Below are 26,277 nucleotides of genomic sequence, written 5' to 3'. Positions count from 1 at the left end.
AAAACAAATATTAACCTAAAAACTGACTTGGTAACGAGCATTGGAGAACTGTTGATAGTATAAAATATTGTGAGAAACGGCTCCTTCTGAAGTAGCATAGATTTTGAGAAAGAGGTAATTTCTCACTAAAATAATAAAAGACTTTTAGCCAGAAGTCTTTTTTTTTCCCGTCTGAAAGCACACAAATTCGTACAACAAGGGTGTTTTTTCTCTCATCATTTTCTCACAACTTCGATGACCGATTGAGCCCAAATTTCCACAGGCTTGTTATTTTATGCTTATGATGGGATACACCAAGTGAGCAGACTGGTCTTTGACAATTTCCAAACGTGTACCTTCCCTTTAAAGGCCGGCAGTGTACACAAAAATAGTGTGGGAAATTTCCATAAATAGAAAGATTTTACACTTTTTCAGTCGCAGAATCCGTGGATCTTGATACAGCTTACTAAAACAATTTTGATATATAACCATAATGGAAAAACAATATTCTAATTAAAATGGGCAATTCAGATTCCAAGATCCTCTCTGTTTTTCTATTGCGTTTTGTATTTATTGATCGAGCCGAATCGCAACAAAGTTCTCATTAAACGCATGATGGATTGGTTAGTCCCCCAAGAGCTAAACTCAACTAGAGTGTCCTAAAATGAAGCTCAATTTTGTGTTCATTTAGCTTTGCACGTTCGCCACACTTGATTACCAATGTATCTAGGCTTTTCAACGTTACACACGGCAGTTAGTTGGGATAGTATAGCTAGACTTGTGATTAATATCTAGAAATATGACAAACATCGAGTTGAGATTTTTTCTTTTCATTTTCGCATAACGGGGCATCGCGCTGTAGTCCGACGCTCTTGATGAAAAACAGCCAAGCGGACCATTGTTATACTGCTCAAGCGGTAATAATTACTGCCTGCGATCGCCCGCCATAGGGCAACGGTTAAGCACTCTTGTCGGCTACTGTTCAATGGGTAAAGAACTGTTATTAAGTTATCATTAAATATGGGATATATATTGAACCGGGCAGAACATAGCAGTGAATTATTTACATGCGTTTGGTAGTGCCATATGTTTGTGTGTGCGGGTGATTTGGTCACTTGTTTTGTGTGTGGATTACAATAGGGTTCACTGGACATGGTCTGGACTTTTACGATATTGATCCGTTTCCAAAGCGGTTTTTTTTTTACACAAGAGTTGAGCGATTGTAACTAATGGAATTATACATTAACTTTTAATCTTGGATATCCATGGAAATTTTTGTATACATTTTGCGCAGAAAGTTGATTTGAAGACTATGATGAAAGGCCACATTGGGTCAAAACTGTAAGAGTTACAAGCATACAGCACAATTAATAACCAAATTGGTTAACCAAGCTGGTATTGCTGGATTCCTACACCGCATTTCACATTTGTGGACACCGGTTCGAATCCCACCTTTGACACAAAATCAAACACCAGTGCTAAAAAAGGGGGAAAAGTTTTAAAATAGAATATCCTATATGCCACAGAAAACGTGTACTAAATGGCATTAATGTGAAGCATGCGGGACTTTCTTCCCTTTCGTCATTGTTTAATTGCAATCGCTTAAAACACAGACAAAGGAATGTTGTGCCAGCCACGCACTGTAGGCAATCGATCACTCTATTTTAATTAGAAAAATTACAAAGATCATTTATTTTTTATTTGTCTAGCGTATTTAAGTTAAACTTGACAAATTCAAAAGTAGCGGTTTGTATTAAAGGCAAAATGAGCCGGTTCCTTTGATGAACCGGTGGGGGTATCCACGACGTTTCGACTGACCTTCAACAACTCCTTGATCAAAGTTCAACTAACGCACGAAATAACATTTGGTTTCTACTATTGTGAGAGAAATAAAGTATACGCAAAAGGTTTTTTAAATACATGCTTAAAGCCATTGGACCCTTTTGATAGAAAAAAAACCCCAAAGTTCACAGATTTACAAATAACTTTACAAATAACTTGGTGAAAGACTTCTCTTGAAATATTATTCCATGAAATGCTTTACTTTTTGAGAAAACAGTAAAACAATATCAATTCTCGATATCGAGAATTACGGATTTATTTTACACACATGTCATGACACGGCGAAACGTGCGGAAACAAGGGTGGGTTTTCCCGTTATTTACTCCCGACTCCGATGACCAATTGAGCCTAAATTTTCACAGGTTTGTTATTTTATATATAAGGGTTTACAAGGTGCTACGGCGCATTAAGCAGCCACAACCAGGAACACCGGGGCGGACCCCTTCTCTTTTCGATAAGTGCACTGGGTTCTTTTACATGCGTTACACAACACATGGGACCAACGGCTTTACGTCCCATCCGAAGGACGAAGCAATGGTTAATTGTCTTGCTCAGGGACTCAGGGACACAGTGTCACGGCTGGGGATTCGAACCCACACTCTGCTGATCAGAAACACCAGAGTTTGAATTCGATGCTCTTAACCGCTCGGCCACGACACTTCCAATTTTAACCAGCCGATCTATGAGTCGACTCATGCGGTCATTAAGCAAACTTAAGCACCAGTGTACTGAGCCGTTGACATGATTTATATACCGTCGATTATTCGAAGCGCACGGGGGAAAACGTGCCATCCGGGTCGAGTCCACTGTTTTTACAGTGCCGCTGGTCCGGTACTTCGCCTGCTCGTAACTCGTGCGCGCTCAATACGTAGATATTTCCGCCCTTGCCATATCAATTAAAGCTTGCGGTACCTTCGGGCGAAATTAACTTCCAGTCCTACCTTTTCTCTTTTTAAGAGGTTGTATTGTGAACACACTGCCATTGGGGCGACTTATATAGTGTGTATTTGTCCATGATTGTTAATAAAACACATACTCCACAATGTTTGGTTACAAATAAGTAGCGTATACTTTTCTTTGTGGAATTCAAAGACACGATGACCTACAAATTTATAGTTTCAACTTGAGAGCAGATTTAGTTTACAATAAATGGACTGATTTATAGGAAGGGCCGCCCGTTACGATTCCCAAACGGTCAATGCCCTTGTTGACCCATTGGCTTAATTTTAAAGTAGTAATTATTTGGTTCTAAGGACTGGTATCTGTTCGTGAATGCTGCGGTCAGAGATGCGATTGGTACCCGCTGCCAATTCCCTAAATATGGATGGATTTGACGAAGTATGAAAATACCGTAATATTGTAATTGCTGTTTCCTTAGCACTGTATTCAGCTGTAATTTTCACATGAGAAACTTATTGTCTTTTCTTCCTTCGGATGGGACGTAAAGCCGTTGGTCCCATGTGTTGTGTAACGCATGTAAAAGAACCCAGTGCACTTATCGATAAGAGAAGGGGTTCGCCCCGGTGTTCCTGTCTATGGCTGCTGTATGCGCCGTTAAACCCCTACAGGGTGCTAAATAATTGGGTCTCAGAACTCATCACTGCATCAATAACCTATCTTTCTGAAAGTTTGGACATTGTGTATACTCAGCGCCTTGAGTACCTTGTTTGGAATAAACGTACGCTATATATATATAAGACTTCGATATTACTAAAACAATCCTTAAACAAAATAATCATAAACAAAATCCATGACGATACACCATTAAGACTTGGGACTACTTTGTAGTTAATAACCCCTAGCTTATAAGTTATAGCCTTTGCATTTAAAAGCTTGCCCACCACCACTTGTTCTATTGCACAATCACACTGATGGAAATGGGTCAATCAAAGGTCACCACTTTAATGTTGTTCAGCAGAGACCAATAGGCTTGCATTGTGAAAATAAATGGTGTCAACTTAATGCCCAAGAAAACAAACGATGTAACGACTCGGTTGCAATATTGCATTCAGTTTGCTGTGGATGTGTACAAATCTTCCCAAATGGTCATTAGGAAGTATCTGTGTTTTGAGTTACTACGGTGACATGATCGCTGTGCATATAGGGACGGGCTAATGACGTGGAAAATCGGGTACACGTCGCCATGGCGTTAGACGTGCGATCGTGGCTGCACTTGGACTAGAAGAAGTAGCCAACTAGTCCCCGTGTGTTAATTGGTATAATTACTCTTATTGACCACATCTACTCAAAGGCTTAAAGGCACTGGACACATTTGGCACAACTAAAACGCATCATCAGTCTGTTAGGGCACTAAACACCTTTGGCATTTGTCAAAGACCAGTATTCTCACTTGGTGTATCCCAACATATGATGCATACAATTACAGACATGTGAACATTTGGGTCATCGAATTTGCAAGAGAATAATAAACGAACAAACATTGTTGCATTACTTTGTGTGCTTTCAGATTCAAAATAAAAGGCTTCAGCTTAATTTGTTTATAATTTGAGTGAGAAATTACCTCTTTTTTAAAAACTACGTTACTTCCGAGGAAGCAGTTTCTCACAATGTTTCATACTATCAACAGCTAACAATTTTATTCTTTTCTATTAATGCTAACACTTATTTTTTAAAGTAACTACCAATAGTGGCCAGTGTTGAAGTCCAGTCCTTAAAAAAACATGACCCAGATTTTCAAACTGACCAAGATATGGGTCAAACTCCACGCAGAATCTGGGTCAGAATTCCATTTTTTTGTATGACAAATTTCCGGATCAACTGACCCAGAATCGTGCCACGTCGCCTGAGAGATTCAGAATCCGGGTCACTCTTCAGAGTTCTGACCGGACAGGCGTTTCGAGGGTATGCAACATTCATTTCATTCATTCATTCATTCAATAATTTTTGTTTTTAAATTATATTTACACACAAAGGACATCGAAAACTACAAATCTCTAGAACTATCTCTAGAAGACGATCAGAGCATACTGATCGAAACGTCGAGTTGAAACCAATGGTTCTTTTCAGAACCACCCCAACTCATTAGAGATAGTCATTACATGGTGTTACCGCAAACCTTTCTATATATATAAAAAGATTAGTTTTATGCCAAATGTTCTGTGTTCCTATTACAAGTTAGGGATAATTCTTCCTGCGTGGACAAATACTCGCGATATATTTTCGGCAATATCTATATAAAAAAGAGAAAAAAAAGAAAGGCCAACCACCTTTTGAAATGAAATTTTACATGTCAAGTTCAATGTATACATCTACAGGATTAAACAAAAGGTATATTTTGCCTTTAAGGTAAACCTGTCTCGCTGTTGAATCTTTAAACACCATTTAGAACATGATTGAAGATTGTGTGCATTTATTCATGACATCTGATTTAAATGGCACAGATTAACTTGACACTCAACTCAAGTTCAATCCGTATTCGCTTCATTGTAACTTTGTGTTCAAGGTTACAATTGCATTTCACACGGAATTATTCATGAAGAATGATTGATATGTGTGTTTCGTAAAGGAATATTACAGAATTGGTAAGAACAAATCTCGTCTAAGATCACAGATTTACATAAAACATACACGGTCTAATGATGATGATATAGTACCAAACATCCCTTGAAATAGTTCTGTCTAAAATGTCATTGATAAATAAATAAAGCTAATTTCGCGTTTGGAGTATATCGCTCTGTGAGTGTTTTATTCATTTGTTTTGGGTGTAAATCGATGTCATGCAATAATTTTTATGTGAAATAAGTTTTTGCACTATTTTCTAGTGACCCAAATGGCCGATCGATCTCAAACTTCTACAGGTTTGTCAGTCTATGTATATGGGGATTACATAAAGTGCTTAAATTACCAGCAAATGCTGTTAGCAAAAAACGTGAATGTTCCTTTAACACTCATGATCTATGGTAAAGAGTTCATGCAATAAGTAATGATTGATTGGCAATTTTCTTACCATTTTTTATACACGACATGACCGGTAGTTATTCAACCGCTCTGTAAGGCTTGCATTAATATCAGTTCGTTTTTCAGATTTAAGCGTGACTTTTGCCGCGTTTTAACTTCACCACTCTACCTCGGCATGTTTAATGTAAAATGGAAGCCATGCATTGACAGGAAGATAGTACATTAACGCACACATGACAATGCATCCTCGTGGAGCATTTTGCTCTTTTCTTTCTCCCTGCAATAACAGTTTCCAATAGACTTTGTACACTCATTTCCTTTTGGAGCGCCCCAGTCTGTAGAATTTTCCTATAGAATCCTTTTGATTAATTTTTTAGTTTTTTATCCCTGTTTCCACAAGAAACCGAAAGTTAGCGCACAGGGCAACAAGCTATTGTGGACATTCCTTTGATCTGTGCACAAACGAAAAAACCCTTCTTCAACCTTGGCGAAAATACTGTGTGGACGTGTTAGTCCACAGTGTTTCGTAACCCTGCCCTGCTGTGTGGACCTATTTTGTTCTCAGTTTCACACTGAGAACAATGGAACGCTAGGTGGCAGCAGACATAACAGGTAAATTTCCATTGTTTAAGTAGTTCTGCGCATGCGTACAATACCGAGAACAATGAATTTTACCTGGTAAGTCCGCAGCCACCAAGCGTCCCGAAAGTCCCCTATTGCACATTTTATTTTTACTTTGAAATATTTCCAAAGTAAAATTTCAGGGGAACCTATGGGAAAACGATGTAGATCTAAGCATTGTGTCTTTAAACTAGCTAAGATTGGTTTTCAGTGGCCTTTGTCATGGCTTTGTGTTGCTAGTGATACAAAATGGCGGCTAGGCCTATTCCAGGGCTAAACCAAAGGTTTCGAAGACAGTTTCCATAAAACTGTGTCCAGGACTACAGGGAACTGTGCTGTCAATATAAAAGTATACACTGCCAGATGTGTAAGTATGATGATACAAATTGATGATACAAAATGGCGGCCGGGTCTATGCCAGGGCTAGCCATCTGTTCCAAAAAACACTTTTACTACTTCAGGATTTATTTCCAAGCCTAAAGATAACTGTGTTAAAAATACAATTATATACATTGGCAGAAGTGTAGTTATGATGATACAAAATGATGATACAAAATGGCGGCCGGGCCAGGGCTAGCCACCCTGAGGTTCCAAAAACACTTTTTCTACTTCCATATTTATTGACAGATGTGTAGTTTCGATTATTTAAAATGGCGGCCTGGTCTACGCCCGGGCTAGCCAGAGGTTCCGAAACCTTTCATACTTCAAGATTTTTTTCCCAGGCAACTGGGAGCTGTGTTATGATTATAAATGTATACATTGACAGATGTTTAGTAATACCAGTACATTACTTGCACTTTTATTTTATACGCTGGAACTGCGAACTTAAAAGGTAGGTCAAAAAACGGAAATAGTGCGAGTGCCTTTATGCAATACAAAATAAAACCCTTGCTGCAAATCGCAACGGGTCACGAAATCCCACCTTAATAGTCTTAATTCAAGGCTGATGCCAGTGGTTTAAGAAGATTTTTAGTTGTCTGTAACAGTTAACAGCATTGTCCATTATGTGGAAACAATGGGAAGAAGACTGCGGGGGAAGAATGTCAGGGACAGTGTTATTACTGTGGGAAAAAAAGAAACACAAACATGAGTGGTATTTAATAACGGAGAACCTTCAATGATGAAATCTAAGGCAGGAAAGACTTCAAGATGCGAGTTATCAAGGCCATGTGTTAAAGCCATTGGACAGTGTCGGAACATAGTTTTGTTTAAAGTTCACAGATTTACAAATAACTTTATAGGGTTTACAGAAGGTAATGATGAAAGACTTCCCTTGAAATATTATTCCATGAAATGCTTAACTTTTTGAGAAAACATTAAAACAATATCAATTCCCGATATCGAGAATTACGGATTTATTTTAAACACACGTCATGACACGGCGAAACGTGCGGAAACAAGGGTTTGTTTCCCGTTATTTTCTCCCGACTCCGCCGATGACCGATTGAGCCTAACTTTTCACAGGTTTGTTATTTGATATAGAAGTTGTGATACACGAAGTGTGGGCCTTGGACAATACTGTTTACCGAAAGTGTCCAATGGCTTTGCGCTCTGTATTGTACATGTAGCTTATGGGTTCAAAATTAAATCAGACTCTACAGTATACTATAAGAGTGTTTGTGAAGTTTGTATCACAAAAGGGCAGTTCGAGAATTCTTTTCATCCACAGAAAAAAAATCACTTGCGTTTACAGAGAGAGTGTTTTTGTTTCTATGTTACTATTTTTGTCCTCTCTCTTTTTCTTCCCTGTGGTTTAGATTGCTGCTGTGGCTTTATATGGGGATTGTTCTTTCATGTTTTGCTTTTTTTGTCATGTTTATTTGTCCTCATGTTTTTTCTCATGTTCTGTTGTACAATGTATTTTTTTTTTTTTTTTTTTTACTTCTACAGCCCCCCCCCCCCCCCCCAGGGAGCAGGGGGAACAATGTTTTTCCCACTGATGGAGCTAGCCGGTATAAGTCAAACTTTATATACAAAAATAGCAATAATAGCACTCTTGGTGACTCGAGTCGGTGACTTGGACTCGAGTCACCAATTTTGTTGACTAGCGACTTGACTTGACTCGGACAAAACTGACTTGTGACTTGACTTGACTCTAGCAAAAATGACTAGTGACTTGACTTGACTTGAGCAAAGATGACTTGCGACTTGATTTAAATTGAGAAAAAATGACTTGGTCACAACACTGATTAGTATTACGTTGCAGGGGCAAGAGTCATTACTAACGAAGGAGTCTGAAACTTGGATACAAAATTCAAAGGTTTGTTGAAATGATGGCATTTCTACCTTTTGGTAACCCCTGGGGTTTATAGATTCCAAGGAGCTTTTGGAAACAGTGTCCAAAGCACCAGACAATTGACCAGGATTCCGAAAGTCTCTTTCGCTGTAATCACGAAGTAACGAATTCTGAAAAAAAATCAACTCCTGGTGGTAGAATATACAGCAAGACAAGTTTTTAAAAGAACATAATTCTACCCAGGAAGTATAAAAGGTGTACCTGAAACCAAATATAAATATATGGTTCAAAGCCACCAATTGTTTCTGAAATAGAAACTTTGATTGGCTGGTATTTTCCCGCTTTTTTCTGGATCCTTCCCTTAATCCCTTTCCCCTCTCTTTTTCTAGAAATGGATATGTATTTGTTTGTACTTGTTTTATGCCTCTGAAGAAGGTCCGGATTGGATCGAAAGCTAAGGCCATCTACCCTATTTATTATATATGTAACAACAAATATATAAACAAATATAAATATTGAAACAGACAGATTGCCATGAATAAAATATTTATTATCTTTCAAAACGTGTAGTCAAATACATCTATGAATATTTTATAGCTTTACACGAGAATCTAAAATCTTCAAACCTGACAAAACCCACGTTGCTTTAAGACCGCCCTGGAAAATATTCTATTATTCCCTGTGACCTTTTGATATTTACAGCTTAAGTGTAAAACACTTAGACAAATATTAGTATTATGATTTTTTTTCCTTTATATTAAGGTCCACTGTTGTGCAAGGTCTACAGAGACTTTCACTTATTTTGTTGTGAATACATATTGTTTTGCCATCATATCATATTATAGTGTTAGATCATGTTGGTGTATTGTTGATTCAATTTGTAGTCTGTGAATAGATTTGTGCAAGTCTCTCGCGCATCATTTGAGAACCTTGGGTTCAATGCTTTTAAATTCATACAGAAACGAAATCATGCACTTAAAGGGTGATGGACTTTTGCACAGTCTATATCCACAGTACTTTTACTTGCTGTTGCGAGATATCCGTTTCCTCCTGGAGTTTCCCCTTAAAATGCTATATTTCATTATAAAATTTGATGCAATTTTGTCTCGGGCAAAATTTTGATATCAAACTAAACATGTTGTTTTATCTTTTCTTGTCTTGAAGCTTTGCATCGTGCACATGAGCACCACAGATTGTTCTAAGGCTTCCGACACAAACATAACCAGACATAACTGCTCCAGATTTGTTGTAAATATCTCCAAAATGCTACTGCATTTTAAAATAAAGCAATCAATGGTTCAAAAAAAAAATGTATTCTTTGTCTTTAAAATAAAAAAATATAAAAATAATAGTAATTTCCTTCCATCCTAATAAATTGTATACATTGGACAGGAAAGTAATACCATTCTTGCACGGAAATTGCAGGAAATGTAGGAATTGCCATCCTAAAAATTAACAAGGACCGCATACGATTTCAAAGTATATACATGCTTGAATAACAAAACGGAGGGATACAAATGGAATGGTCGACTATTGGACGGATATTTAACAACTTTCTTAGATTTCTCATCTGTTGCGGCTTCTGCAATATTCAAATTAAATGTGTCTTACTAAAGCATCACACACACTCTCTCCCAAAATAAAACGCAAATAAATATACACTTTCATACAAAATTTACAGCTATAAATCTTATTTAGAAAAAAAAAAGTATTTAAAACTTACAAACCAGGAAGAGCGGTTATTGAAATATTCAGATCGGATTTCTAAAGCTCCATTCCTGAAAACAGATAACTTTAATAATAAGAAATTGTCCATACCATCTCCGGATTTTTACTCCATTACCGAAGCAGACTGCTGTTCCATGTTTTCCATGCCGCCGAAGCCGAGCACCTCGCCGGCAAACATGTCTGCCGAGATGAGCTCTGGTAAACTATCCTCCAGAATATCACCGGCTCCGGTGGGGTCGAAGCTTCCAAGCTCTGAGCTCCCTCCCTCTGGGTTGTAACCTAGGAGTGTGGTCAGGTACTCTGCAACTGCGGCCTCAGTCATATGCTCACCTGGGGGAGGGATGGTAGTTAAACAAATATCAGTGGTGTAATTGAGTATCAAGAAATAGTTGGCTGTTATGTAATAACTCACTAGGCCAGATGACCACTTCAAGGTGAGGACTACATTTAACTTTTTTTTTTTTTTTTTTTTACAGGACTCGGGAAAGTACTGAGTATACAGTGCTACACACATCGGTGTATATGGGTAAAAAAACAAAAATTAATATTCTTTATCCCCGATGCAAATTTAACATCTATTAAATCGTTTGCAGTACCCGCTGCTAAAACATAGGATTCGAACTGCCTATAGCTACCGGGCAATCTCGGTGGTCTAGTTGGTATGACACTGCTCTAGAATTGCAAAGGTCGTGGGTTCGAATCCCACCAGAGTAAAATGCCTGTGATTTTTTTCACAGGACTCGGGAAAGTACTGAGTATACAGTGCTACACACATCGGTGTATATGGGTAAAAACCAAAAATTAATATTCTTTATCCCCGATGCAAATTTAACATCTATTAAATACATTTAACTGTTTTGGGCTGTCGACCCAAATCAACTGCCACCAGGGGCACGTTGCCACCTCCTCCTATGGCTGAAACAGAGTAACCCCCTCTACTTCGTTAGGATGTAGGCCTGGGTATCATCCACTTGGAGCCTGATTGGTTGAGTAGAATGCACTACTTAGGAGTTGCTAAATGGGGGCTAGTGAGTGCAGCTCACTTTTTTGCAAGTGGGTTCTTTATTTCTGGTAATGAGACCAAGGATGCCTCATAAGCGAACTTTAATCACTGTAACATCTTAAACCCGAGGAAACCTCCAAATAAGGGTGCTCACAATGCAACAGAAACAGTAGTGTTTACCTATTCTCTCCCACATAAGTGTTCTGGGTTCTTCTTAGTTTTAGCCCCACAAACTTTAGTAAACGGGAGCTATGGCTCAAGGTCCTACCAAGGACAAAGCAATTGCGGTATAGTATCTTGCTGAAGGACACAAGTGCCACAATCGGGACTAGAACCTACACTCCGCTGATCAGAAACATCAGAGCTTTAGTCTGGTGCTCTTACCAACTCAGCCAAGACACAACACCAAAGGTAGGAATGAATAAACTACCCCAAAGTACAAAGACTATACATGTATATGATTTTCCGTACCTTTGTTTTGAAGTAGGTGTAATAGTTCACCTCTCTCTATGACTGGTTGGTCCATCCCTTCATCAAATCCTAGAACATCAAACGCCCATTGTAGCTTAGCCTCAGACAGACCAAACGCAGGCCTGTGATTTACATACACTGAAAAGCAGAAGAAGAAAGAAAAGCTTGGTTAAAATTCAAACCTTATTTGAATTCAAATAGTTCATGAAACCTGTAAGTTGGTCTTTTAAAGACACTGGACACTATTGGTAATTGTCATAGACCAGTCTTCTCACTTGGTGTATCTCAACATACATGTATGCATCAAATAACAAACCTGTAAAAATTTGAGCTCAATCGGTCGTCGAAGTTGCGAGATATTAATGAAAGAAAAAACACCCTTGTCACACGAAGTTGTGTGCTTTCAGATGCTTGAGTTCGAGACCTCAAATTCTAAATCTGAGGTCTCGAAATCAAATTCGTGAAAAGTTACTTCTTTCTCGAAAACTACATTACTTCAGAGGGAGCCGTTTCTCACAATGTTTTATACTATCAACCTCTCCCCATTACTCGTTACCAAGAAAGGTTTTATGCTAATTAATATTTTGAGTAATCACCAATAGTGTCCACTGCCGTTAAGGTCATACTTTGATTAGGATCCTAAAACGAAATATCATCGGAAAAGATACTTGTTATAACAATGGTTCTTCCAGCCTCGGTTTGGTTACATTGATGTCAATGGGAAAAAGTCAAGATGGCTGCACCAACAAAACTTTTCACACGTTACTTTTATTGTTTCTCTTTCTTGATAAATTTGCCTATGAATTATCAGAAACGCACATTCTATTTGTTGCATCCCTATGGAAACATCTTTTGATCTTTTCTTTGTCCCTGTATTTCATGGGAAGGTACACGTTTGGTAATTACTTAAAACAAATATTAACTTAAAAACTGACTTGGTAATGAGCAATGGAGAGTTGTTGATAGTATCAAACATTGTAAAAAACGGCTCCCTCTGAAGTAGCATAGATTTTGAAAAAGAGCTAATTTCTCACTAAAATAATAAAAGACTTATTCCTATCTGAAATCACACAAATTCGTCCAACAAGGGTGTTTTTTTCTGTCATCATTTTCTCGCAACTTCGATGACCAATTTAGCTCAAATTTTCACAGGTTTGTTATTTTATGCTTATGGTTGGGAAATCCCAAGTGAGAAGACTGGTCTTTGACAACTACTAAACGTGTACGTTCCCTTTAAGAAACCTCACATAGACTTTGTACACAAAATTCCTTGTGGAGCACCCCCTGTCTTTAGAATGGAGACCCTTTGTGTCCCTTTTTCTGTTCAATTGTCAGTCTCAATAAGGAAGTGAACATGAGATCACAAAGCTTGTAGCTCAAAAGTTGACTAGACCAGAAAATATTCGTTCAATACCAGCATCAAAATGAGAAATAATATAATAATAATAATAACCAGTCTTTATAACGCGCTTTTCACACCCGGAGGGCGTCTCAAAGCGCTTCCAACATTATTACCCCTGGTCACTGGGCCTTCATTCATTCCTTAAACCATCTCAGCTCCCTGGTGGGGAGGTATGCAGCCTGTGCAACATTAATACATGTATGCGCTACTCGGCTAAATCAGTCACAAAAACCGTGCCCTTACAGGTACGCATTTATACCCCTGGGTGGAGAGAAGCGGTATAGTTAAGTGTCTTGCTCAGGGACACAAATGTCACAACCCGGATTCGAACCCACACTCTGCTAAACAAAAGCACCAGAGCCCCAGTTTGGTGCTCTTATCCACTCGGCCACGACACCCTTTAAATACTTCTCCATAGCGTAGTGAATATGAAATCCAAGCTTGGCACACTCACATTTGATGAAGTCGCCCAGGTTGATCTCTGAGATGTATTTGCCAGTGTCTACATACTCGCTGAACTTGACTTCATTGACCATGTCATCAATCTCTTGCTCTGATGGGTAGTGGCCCATAGCACGCATCACAAAGGGGATCTCGGTCAGGGGAATCTTTATGGAGACCTGTCTGGAGTCTGTGGTATCAACCCCTTGGCTGATGGGGCGGGTGGAAGGAAGGAAAAAGACAGTTACTTAACTTTGCTTAAGGCCAAGTAAAAAAACAAACATGTTTCGCGTCCCCGCCCGCTTCCTTTTTACAGGCAGCCTCCTTTTTTATTTTATTTTTTATTTTACTTTTTTATGAACATTTTTACTTTTATTTATTTTTTTATTTTTAAATAGGGTTATTTTAAATGATCTCAGCAAAAACAATCTGAATGTCTTGTCTGAATGCCTGGACTAAATTGTTTCATTTATGTTTTGTGTATTTCAGCAGCAGAAAAAACAATGGATATTTGACATTTTAACAAAGAATGGTGGCCATCTTGAAATAAAAAATAAAAAATAAAAAGCCCCTCTTCCTCCTTTTTTTGAAAAACCCGGACGTGAAACATGTTTTTTTTTTTACTCGGCCTAAAAATTCCAGGGGTGGATTTCACAAAGAGTTAAGACTAGTCTAATCTCGACTTAGGACCAGTAACTCGTCCTAACTCGGAACTAGCCATACGTTTTTAGTATCCCTAGGATTAGTCCTAACTTTTTGTGAAATCGACACCGGGTTCCCCAACTACACCTAGCCAAATAGCACACTAACTGTCTTAGTACTATCGGGGTTTATTTTTCACTACAATTTTCCCAATAATCCCCTAGGGAACTTTACAGCAGTTACTCGATCTTAGGGTTATGGGGTGAAATAACCAATAGGAGACTTTCCAACGCTAGGTGGCAGCAGACATACCGGGTAAATTTCCATTGTCTGCTGCCCTCTATCGTCCCAGAAAGTCTCCCATTGGTTTCTTCTAGACTCTTGTACAATGACTGTAAGCAGTGCCCTGATTGTTTGTTTGGATGAAAGGGTGTTGAAAACTGTCATATAGTGTATAATATAATCTAATATCAAAGTCTTTATAGCGCATGTATCTACCAAACAAGGTACTCAAGGCGCTGAGTATATACAAGATAGGTTATTGCAGTGATGAATTTTGAGACCCAATTATTTAGCACCTCAAAGGGTTTACAAGGTGCTACGGTGCATACAGCAGCCACAGCCAGGAACACCGGGGCGAACCCCTTCTCTTTTCGAAAAGTGCACTGGGTTCTTTACATGCGTTACACAACACATGGGACCAACGGCTTTACGTCCCATCCGAAGGAGGAAGCAATGATTAAGTGTCTTGCTTAAGGACACAGGTGTCACGGCTGGGGCTGTGTAAAGTGTTTTTAAAGCGGGGATGAGTTTAGATTAATGTACAATGTCCTTGCAGGTTGGGGTCCCCCGTAATCTAGATTCACAATTTTGTTTGAACCACAGGATACACAAGTTTTGTTATTTGTAAAATGCACACAATACAACTATTTTTAAATATAAATCAGACATTAAGACGTGCTTTTCAGAATGTCATTCTTTGGGTCAAAAACTTACAACTAAAAAACAAAGGTATGAAATATTTAATAGAAAAGGTGCTGATCATACCTCCTGATCTGGGCGTAGTAAAAGTAGTTCTCAAGTTCTCGGAATAGTTCCCCTTCTCTACCTCCTTCAAGAAGACCATAGAAAGGAATCAAATCCTCCCCACCAAGCCTGGATGCCGCCTCAAGTGCACTGAGAGTCAATGATAAGAGAAATTAGGCGGTGGAAACTATTGGTAATTATTCAAAATAATTAATGGCAATAAACCTTACTTGGTAATGAGTAACGGGGAGATGCTGATGGTATAAAACATTGTGAGAAACGGCTTCCTCTGAAGTGACATAGTTTTCGAGAAAGAAGTAATTTTCCACAAATTTGATTTCGAGACCTCAGATTTAGAATTTGAGGTCTCGAAATCACCCATCTAAACGCACACAACTTCATGTGGCAAGGGTGTTTTTTCTTTCATTATTATCTTGCAACTTCGACAACGAATTGAGCTCAAATTTTCACAGTTTTTTTTTTATGCATTGTGTTAAGATACCCAAGTGAGAAGACTAGTCTTTGACAATTACCAATAGTGTCCAGTGTCGTTAAAAGGGGGAGGCTGACAAGGCATTTAAGCTCCATTAAATATAGAGGCTAGAATACAAACATCATTTTTATCTCACAACTAACACCTGTTATCTCAGTTATTTCCCTCTGGTAAGGGGCACTCTATGAGAAAAATGTACATTTAAATTGGAACTTTGCAAAGGCACCACAGCAAAAGCACAAGTAACCACAACACTTGCTGTTGGTGCCGTGGGTTATTTGGAGGCCTGGCAATAAATAAGGGCCCAATTTCATGGCTCTGCTTACCGCCGAATTACGTCCACGATTCCCTGCTTACGTGCAAGCACCGAAATTTCTGCGCTAGCCTTGTAGGCGTAGAAGGCCTAGTAACGTTTAGTACGCACGCGCAGAAGCCAAAATTTTCCGCTAACCTATGAAATACGCTTGTCGTAAGCACAGAATCCTCTGCTTCCGTAAGCGCGGACTCTGTGCTTACGGTAAGCAGAGCCATGAAATTGGGCCCAGGTACTTACACAATACTGATGGTCCACATAAGAACTGTACTGTCAGTTCCTCCAGAGGTGAACATGTATCTGCCATCATGACTACATGCCAGGTTGGTCACCTGTAGATCAAACAAGAATATATAAATTAGTCATCGATAAAAATGAGAAAGGTATTATCTAGGATTCGAAGATAACAAGAGCAAGTTCGAGTGCGCACATTTAGTCCACCAGTGGTCGACCACAGACTAGCAATGCACATGCGCAGTGACGTACTCACCCGAACGACTCGTTGGTAGTCTAGTCAACGTTCCACCTTTTCGCTAAAGTTCTGCGCTTAACACATGTTAGAATGGAACATGCTGTTGGGACCAGTGAAGAAACCATGGGCTCGAGGCTGGTTCCAAATGGTCGACCACAGTAGTCAACCAATTGTCGACCAGCCTGGGTTCGAGTCAAAATAGTCAACCATTGTGCACACTCGAACTTGCTCCAAGTATATCTCTACAAAACTAACCCCAAATATCATTAGTCACATTAGTCAATGCAAAGGACAAGCATAATTATTTGTAATGAGTTTAAAGGCAGTGGACACTATTTGTAATTACTCAAAATAATTATCAGCATAAAACCTTACTTGGTGACGAGTAATGGGGAGAGGTTGATATTATAAAACATTGTGAGAAACGGCTCCCTCTGAAGTGACGTAGTTTTTGGGAAAGAAGTAATTTCCCACAAATTTGATTTCGAGACCTCAGAATTAGAATTTGAGGTCTCAAAATCAAGCATCTGAAAGCACACAACTTTGTGTGACGAGGGTGTTTTTCTGTGGGACGAGGGTGTCAATTTCACCAAACTCTTCCTAACTAAGGATTATTCTTAAGACTTAGGACGGAGTCAGTTCCGCATCCATAGACATACGACGCATTGAACCAATCCCAAGTTTGGACGGGTTACTCATCCTAAACTCGAGATGGGATTAATCCTAGCGTTTTGTGAAATCGGCTGCAGAGCAGCATCTTACCTGCAAGAAAATCCAAAGAATGTGCAAGGTCACACTTATTGTAAACAAAGGCCACATTGTCTATACTCTACATTCCCTTTAGCAATCCAGGGTTACCATACATGTACAATGTCATCTGAATCATGATTCAAACCTTCAAACCATCGACTCATTTTTAGCCTTGATTAGGATTCCACTTACCCCACTAGGATGAGCAATCAACGCCATGGCATTGTGAGGGTTACCATCTAACGGCATGATGTGCATACCGACCTTGTCCGATGTGATATAGGATAGATAACGCTTGTCATGGACGGGATCTTTGGTCGGGAGCACCTGCATTCTGGTACATGACAATATCAAACAAGAATGACTAACAAATCGAAGGGCAAATTTGGCGACTGCGGCCAATTTTTTATGTTTGGAGAAAACCATGTTTGAAATTACAACATTTTTGAAATCATTGTTTCGGAAATTAGTTGCCAATGAAACATTTAAAGCTGAAGATGAAGAAGTGAAGATCCAAAATCATGCAAATATGTTGTTATTTTAATCACAGTTTGTTTAATAATTAATGAGTAACTAACTGTTGAATACCAGTTTCTCTTCGCGAATCTGCCCGCACAAGGTTGGTTTGTGTGCAGCGCGTTGTGTACACATCAATGCATAAGCGACAAATGTCTGTTCACGAAAACAAAAATTTATCAAAGTCACACAAATTGTCCCTTCATGAAAACTAAAAATGCAGAATAGTTTTTTTTTACCCTGAGCCAACGCTATGTAATACAATGTAAAAATTGGCAAATCTAAGTTTGGCTGTTCACGAAAATGCGAACGTTGGAGTTTGGTAAAATATTTATTGTACTAATTAGTGTAATTAGACAAATATATCTATCAGCAACCGACAACAATTAAATTTATATCAATGCTTCTTACTTTTGTACTGGTGAGCCATATGTTGGTCCCAACACTGTCTTTCTACACATCTTAGTTGTTGTGTTGAATAGCTTGAACTTGAACTGAAAACAAAAATAAGAAGAAAATTAAACTCAAGGACAAAATTGAATTCTGAAAAAAAAAACCTATATGCACAAAAAACAATCCTGTGAAAATTTGAACTCAATTGGTCGTCGAAGTTGCGAGATAATGGAAGAAAAAACACCCTTGTCACACGAAGTTGTGTGCTTTTAGATGCTTGATTTCGGGACCTCAAAATAATATTCTGAGGTCTCGAAATCAAATTCAAATATTATAGTGGAAAATTACTTCTTTCTCAAAAACTAGGTTACTTCAGAGGGAGCCGTTTCTCACAATGTTTTATACTACCAACAGCTCTCTATTGCTTGTTACCAAGTAAGTTTGTATGCTAACAGTGATAACTAATAGTGTTCAGTGCCTGTAAGAGTAATTACAGAGCCAGCACCTCTAGAAAACTCGCATTATTCTCAGTAAAGGTCTGCATGTCCATTCAGACGATGAAACTCAAGGTTCCAGCATCTTACACAAATACAACAACCATCTTGACCATTGAAATAACCTTATAACATGATAGCTGATAAGTGGTACATTATTGTTATATCTCGTCATATTACTGAAAAGATTGTTTTATTTTAAAACTTCTCTGAAGTTTAAACAAACCTCTACACTCTAGGATCGAATGAGCCCTTAAAGGTTCACTGAACTACTGCGTAACTTGATACCTCTCTCGGACATCTAAGGTACAGTATTTCACATTAAAGACACTGGACACTATTGGTAATTGTCAAAGACCAGTCTTCTCACTTGGTGTATTTCAACATACATACAGTAAAATAACAAACCTGTGAAGATTTGAGCTCACTTGGTCGTAGAAGTTGCGAGATAATAATGAAAGAAAAAACACCCTTGTCACACGAAGTTGGGTGCTTTCAGATGTTTGATTTCGAGACCTCAAATTCTAAATCTGAGGTCTTGAAATCAAACTCGTGGTAAATTACTTCTTTCTCAAAAACTACATCACTTCAGAGGGAGCCGTTTCTCAAAATGTGTTATACTATCAACAGCTCCCTATTGCTTTTCACCAAGTAAGGTTTTATGCTAATAATTATTTTGAGTAATTACCAATAGTGTCCACTGACTTAAAAGGCACTGCAGCTGATTTCACGAAACGCTAGGATTAATCCCATCTCGAGTTAGGATGAGTAACCTGTCCTAACTTAGGACGGGTTCAATGTGCCTACACCTTTGGATACGGAACTTAACTCATCCTAAGTCCTAAGATTAATCCTAAGTTAGGAAGAGTTTGGTGAAATCGACGGCTGGACACCTGTATTCTCACTTGGTGAAATATGCACAAAATAACAAACCTGTGAAAATTTGAGCTCAATTGGTCATCAAATTCCCAAGAGAATAATGAAAGAAAAAACATAATCATTACATTACTTTGTGTGCTTTCTGACGCCTAAGTCTTTTTATTATTTGAGTGGGAAATTACTTCTTTCTAAAAAACTATGTTACTTAAGAGAGAGCCGTTCATCACAATGTTTTTTACTATCAAAATCTCTCCATTGCTCTTTACCAAGTAAGTTCTGATGCTAATAATTGTTTTGAGCAATTACTAATAGTGTTCACAGTGCCTTAAAAGGAACACATTGCCTTGGATTGATCGAGTTAGTCTTTGTAGAATACAATGATCCACACAAACATGCCACGAAATCGCATGTTGTGTGGATCATTGTATTCTACAAATTTGTAGAATACAATGATCCACACAAACATGCCACGAAATCGCACGGTCAAAACCGTGCGATTTCGTGGCATTTTTGTGTGGATCATTGTATTCTATGATCCACACAAACATGCCACGAAATCGCACGGTTTTCCCTTTTACCTCGTTGACAAACACGGTCGGCCATTTACGACTTTTGACTCCCATTTTTTACTCCCATAAATGGCAGACTGTGTTAGTTCGCAAAGTAAAAGGAAGACCACACAATTTTGAGGCAAATTGGTGTGGATCATTGTGTTCTACTTTTAAAACATCTTTCTAACCATGCATTTTATAACAAACGGTTACAAATGCTTTTTATTGACCAACTGGTCCGATCCAAGGCAACGTGTCCCTTTAAAGGATTTGGGTACTTTTTCAAAATGTCCACAGATTTACATAAAACTTACAGGGTTTGAAGATAATGATAGTGGAAAGCTTCCCTTCAAATATTACTTTACTGAGGTGCTGTAGTTTTTGAGAAATGAGTAAAACAATGTCATGAAAATACGTTGTAACACTGCTCACAAGAGACAAAAATTACTTTCATGACATTGTTTTACTCATTTCCCCAAAACTACAGCACCTCAGCACGAAATATTTTTAGGGAAGCTTTCCACTATCATTATCTTCAAACTGTGTAACTTTGGTGTAAATCTGTGGACATTGTGTTTTTTGTTCTACAAAAAGTACATATACCCTTTAAGACATGGCTACACTCCGATGCAAAGAAAAACCTTAATCTTTCAACCAGCTCTGTACATATAGTAACCCAATTGTCAGAGTCTTCATCAGTATTTTCTAACGACGGACAAAAAGCCCTTATCACCACAAAGACAACAATCTCAGATTACTCTTGAAACCTTCAGTTCTGAAGATGAGAATTATGGTGCAGATGGTTAAACCGACAGAGGAATTTCATCGCGGTGCTATTGCACTATTAATCTTAAAGGTTGGGTCCAATATTTGTAACTAATATCCTGAATATTTACAGTGGTAATAATTGACTGAAATGTTGTACAGACGTAAACAGTCAAAGTAAAAGAAATTGTCTACCATGTACAGTAGCAATTTGCAAAAAAATGCTCAAGTACATGTAGTTTATTAAAAATCACAGGCATTTTACTCGGGTGGGAGTAACATGCCTGTGATTTTGTTCACAGGACTCGGGAAAGTACTGAGTATACAGTGCTACACACATCGGTGTATATGGGTAAAAACCAACAAATTAATATTCTTTATCCCCGATGCAAATTTAACATCTATTACATGTACAATGTAGTTTGTAAAAATCTCAACAAGACCACAAGAATTTTCATCTTCTTCATCTGGAGAAATAATCAATCCCTCTAATAATAACAATCAAATATTATCACAAGGTGAAATCTGTACTATTCCTTTTTTATGACAGAAGCCGAGTGAAATGTTGAGCCAGTTCACTGAGTGATTATATTCTGTGACATTGCACAAATAAAATGCATCACTATTTGATTTTATATAATTGAAACATACAATGTAGATCTGTGTCACTTGTACTTTGTATATGATAAACACAATACAAACACTGAAACACGTCCAGTCAAAACTCCCCTAGTCTAAAAGAAAAAGCAAAACAAAAAACTTCCAAACAATGTGACATGGACAACTCAGTGGATGATGGCCAGAACCTGACAAGAAAAGATTAAAACTATGCATTCTCCAGAAGACGATCAGAGCATACTGATCGAAACGTCGAGTTAACCAACGGTTCTTTTCAGAACCACCCCAACTCATTTAGAGATAGTCATTTCATGGTGTTACCGCAAACCTTTCTATATCGTATTTCCACCATGCAAAGTTTCAAATCCTACTTATTAAAACTATGCCTCTTTTTCCAAGTATGTGTAACACAAGCTTGAAGGAATACCGAGATGTAGAAAGGGCAGTGACTAAAATGGAAGGAATTTGAGAAAATTTGTGATAAAAATTTGGACGGAAGCCTATTTATTTATGAGAAGATCCTTGCACCGCACGGATATATGAACACAATTCACGCATGCGTTTCCATGCGCGAACGCAAATTTATTGCGTATTTGTTCTTTATTTTTTAATGAAGTATGAATGTTAAAACCAATTTTGAATTGTCGGGTGCGTGCACGCAGTCGCAGCGAGTATGAACCGGCCTTTAGTTCTCAATGCGCAGTCTGCTCTCCAGCTGGGGTCAACAACATTGAGCAAGGGCCCTGGTGCACTGGGGTGGGTAGGCTTAGTGTCCCGTGGCCCAAGCATTTGGGTCAGGATTGTAGCAAGTAAGCTTGGGCGATATCAATGTATTTTATTCACGATCTATCGCTGACAATATATCGCGATATTCGATATAATTGCGATTTATTTGACATCATCAGTCTTCAAACTCCCAGTGAAAGTTGTAGAAGAGACAGTCATAGCATAAGAGAGGTGTTCTAATGACCTATTCTTCTGGTTTTTCTCCAAACCTATGGGGGTGCAAGATGTCTCAGCTAGGAAATACATCACGATATTGCGATACTTAATCGATATTGCGATATATCGATTAAAACCAAATCGATCCGATATGGTTTGGTTTCCAAATTAGTATCGCGATATTCGATAATATCGTGGTATCGCCAAAGCTTAGTAGCAACCAATTTTTAAAATAAGTTTACCATAATCTTTGACCTTTGAATTTAAATTACAGCCAGGGCCCCGTTTCATAGAGCTACTAAAGCAGACAAAATATTGCCTAACAATTGTTTGCTTATGAGCAAGATACCAGTCACAAATTGTTCATGAGACATGGTATTGCGGCTGGTTACCCTATTCTAGTTAGCATAATTTTGTTGTGCTTAGCTACTTTTTGCGCTTAAAGACGCTGGACACTATTGGTAATTGTCAAAGACCAGTATTTTCACTCAACATAAGCATACAAAAACAAACCTGTAAGAATTTGAGCTCAATTGGTCGTTGAAGTTGCGAGATAATAATGAAAGAAAAAACACCCTTTTCACACGAAGTTGTGTGCTTTCGAATGCTTGATCTCGAGACCTCAAATTCTTAGTCTGAGGTCTCACAATCAAATTCGTGGAAAATTACTTCTTTCTTGAAAACTACATTTTTACAATGTTTTATACCATCAACCTCTCCCCATTACTCGTAACCAAGTAAGGTTTTATGTTAGTAATTATTTTAAGTAATTACCTATAGTGTCCAACGCCTTTAAGCAGCACTTTGAAATTGGGCCCAGATGTCAAAAATGTAGTCCTAGCTAAGCTGTTATCATTGAACCAGACTATGACAAATAGGCTGGCGCCTCAAACTCTTTCACCAGTAAATGCTAACCTAGAAGCAACAACACTAGAAAGAGGACATACCTGATCATTTGCAGATAGGAAGAACTGCTCCTTAGTGATGGCTGGGTACCAGACCAGACACTGTGGAACTGCACTTTGCTCAATCCGCTCGATTCCAAGTAACTTCAAGTCATCTTTTCCACTGTTGAAGATGTCATACTCGATCTGGGAATTAAAAAAAAAAGATAGAAATATTAAATTAAGAGTTTCTGATTATAAAATCCATAATGATAACAGATAGGCCTAATAAAGAAAGGGAAAAGGTAATTGTTCCTCTTGTTACAAATCTTTTTAATTATAAATTCTTGTTGTGAAGCCAGGGATTCTAAGAAAAGAGAACATAAATATCAATTCATAAACACCTCTCAGACAGTTTCGCTATTCCTATTAGTGGAGAGCGCGTCACGTGGGTGTGTATAAACCTTTGTTTATGACCAGTAAAAAGTGTTGAAACATGGGCGTGACACACGAACTTGCACCTGTGCTTATAAGACAGTTTTTTCATTCCTATTGGTCGAGAGCAACGACTGAAACAGTTGTGCCACATCACGCGATAAGCGGCGCGCACAGCATTCCCTTATAAGGAGTTGTTTACCGAGGGCCTTACCATTTCATAGCCGGAGGAGTGTTGTGTTGAAAGAAATCATGAAACAATTATAATTTTTGGCATTTATTTAATTTTTTGACCAAAAAGTGTTGTATTTTTGACAGAAAAGGTATTTATGAACGGGAATCAAAGTGTGTTGAATTGGTTTTCAACTAGTGGTTTAAACCGCCGTGGCCTGGTTCTTGATAATTTAACTCGACTTCGTCTCAGTTAAATTTTCAAGAACCAGGCCTCGTTGGGTTTAAACCACTAGTTGAAAACCTCTTCACCACACATTGATTCCCTAAGTAATAAAACACAGGGGTAAATTATTAAATAACTTTGGGTTTTGACCCTTGACCTGTAATTTTGAGCCCACTGCATTGTAGCCTGTTATGTGGTATAAATAAATGTCAGTTTTAAAAGTGAGAAGCGGTGTACTGTTAACAGAGACGTTTCTCAGATTGTATATTCGGAGGGATTAATCCACTCAAGATTTTCCGGCAATCTCGAAAAAGTGAAAACCTTTTGGAATGAAAATTTCACAGGTTAGTTTTATTTTATAAAAAATCTACATTTAAAGCCATTATACACTTTCGGTACAGAAAAGAAAAAAAAACAGATTTACAAATAACTTTACAGGGTTTACAGAAGGTAATGGTGAAAGACTTCTCTTGAAATATTATTCCATGAAATGCTTTACTTTTTGAGAAAACATTAAAACAATATCAATTCTCGATAGCGAGAATTACGGATTTACTTAAAACACATGTCATGACATGGCGAAACCGTGAGGAAACAAGAGTGGGTTTTCCCGTTACTTTCTCCCGACTCCGATGACCGATTGAGCCTAAATTTTCACAGGTTTGTTATTCTATATATAAGTTGTGATACACGAAGTGTGGGACTTGGATAATACTGTTTACCGAAAGCGTATAATGGCTTTAAATAGGATTAAAACAATTGAATGGTTAGAAAATCCAAAGGTAACAAACCGTTGCCTTTAAAATGAGAATTCCAGAACGAGAAGGAAGAAAAAATACGCAGAACATTAGGAATCAAAACTGTAATTACCAGAGCTCTATCCTCTCCGACAGACAGTAATCTTGGGTTGTCTGAATCGAGGGCAACTCCAAACGACAGATCTCGGATTGGTTTGTAATGAGCTCGATGTTTGCCAAGATAGTCCCATGTCATACCAGTACTGGGATGCTGTGCTTTGAACAAGGTCACACAGTGATCAGCATCCTGAGAAAAAACAAGTTACAAATAAGAAATAAATTTTTGTTGTACTTTTTCTTCTATCTGTTCTGTCTTTAACTATGTTGGTAGGATTTGTAACTTTGCATAGTGGGAGAATAATTAGGTGAGGTTTGTGGTAGCATCATGTGTAAATCTCTTTTGAGAAATAAGGGAATAAAAGGGTAGCGACGAGTTCTTCTACGGCAGTTTAAAGCCGGCAGTGTCGGCGGCCGTGTGATAAAGGCCCGAGCCTTTATCGCACGGCAACGACCCGGCAAGGTTTTAAACATGTTAAACGGACGTTTAAGAACGAGTTACTACTCTTTTATTCCCATTCATATATGCCCTTTTGTTAAAAAACGTAAAAAAATACAATTATAGACACTTTAACAATTGAAAACTTGAGGTTTGAAATATTTTTCAATATTGTGTACGCGTGGCGCTTAGATCACGCGCTGTTATTTTAGCTATGAATTGCGTTCTGCATGATACTTTTTTTTTAATGGAGCTTTCCAGCATTGAAGCATTAAAACAAAGCTCCTTTACTTCTTTCTTGTTAAACTTTTCATGTACTTACAGCGACTGCCATCCACTTGGAGTCATGTGAGAATGTGCAGAGAGTCACAGCATCACGGGAATACCTGAAAGGGTCATCGCATTCTTCTTCAAGGGATATTGCATCCAAGATTCGCACACAGCCATTGGTGAAACCAATGCCTAGTCGGACAGAGGGAACAATTATTTCATTATTTTTGTAGAGTGTCATAGTGTCATGGCCGAACGGTTAAGAGCACCGAATTCAAACTCTGGTGTTTCTGATCAGCAGAGTGTGAGTTCGAATCCCCAGCCGTGACACTTGTGTCCTTAAATAAGACAATTAGCCATTATTTCGTCCTTCCGATGGGACGTAACGTCGTTGGTCCCATGTGTTGTGCAACGCATGTAAAAGAACCCAGTACACATTGAAAAGAGAAGGGGTTCACCCTGGTGTTCTTGGCTGTGGCTGCTGTATGCGCCGTAGCACCTTG

At 38.3% G+C, this 26,277-nt stretch overlaps 1 protein-coding gene across 2 annotated transcripts in view; it reads right to left on the bottom strand.

Annotated features, from left to right (window-relative positions):
• Positions 1-9,129: 9,129 nt before the first annotated feature.
• The window catches only part of LOC117290710 (cilia- and flagella-associated protein 251-like), a 35,958-nt gene continuing 18,810 nt past the window's right edge, over positions 9,130-26,277 (bottom strand). For both annotated transcript variants that reach the window (XM_033772244.1, XM_033772245.1), the window contains exons 16-25: positions 25,827-25,966; positions 25,082-25,255; positions 23,443-23,586; positions 18,265-18,347; positions 17,530-17,671; positions 16,356-16,447; positions 15,331-15,459; positions 13,655-13,851; positions 11,799-11,936; positions 9,130-10,654 (exon numbers count right to left, since the gene is read on the bottom strand). In XM_033772244.1, coding sequence (XP_033628135.1) covers positions 10,428-10,654; positions 11,799-11,936; positions 13,655-13,851; positions 15,331-15,459; positions 16,356-16,447; positions 17,530-17,671; positions 18,265-18,347; positions 23,443-23,586; positions 25,082-25,255; positions 25,827-25,966 — 1,466 coding nt within the window. In that variant the 3' untranslated portion in view covers positions 9,130-10,427. The remainder of the gene's footprint in view (positions 10,655-11,798; positions 11,937-13,654; positions 13,852-15,330; positions 15,460-16,355; positions 16,448-17,529; positions 17,672-18,264; positions 18,348-23,442; positions 23,587-25,081; positions 25,256-25,826; positions 25,967-26,277) is intronic.

Source organism: Asterias rubens, chromosome 5 (assembly GCF_902459465.1).
Source record: "Asterias rubens chromosome 5, eAstRub1.3, whole genome shotgun sequence".
NCBI classification, from domain to species: domain Eukaryota; kingdom Metazoa; phylum Echinodermata; class Asteroidea; order Forcipulatida; family Asteriidae; genus Asterias; species Asterias rubens.
This window is presented reverse-complemented; position numbering and strand designations above follow the sequence as displayed.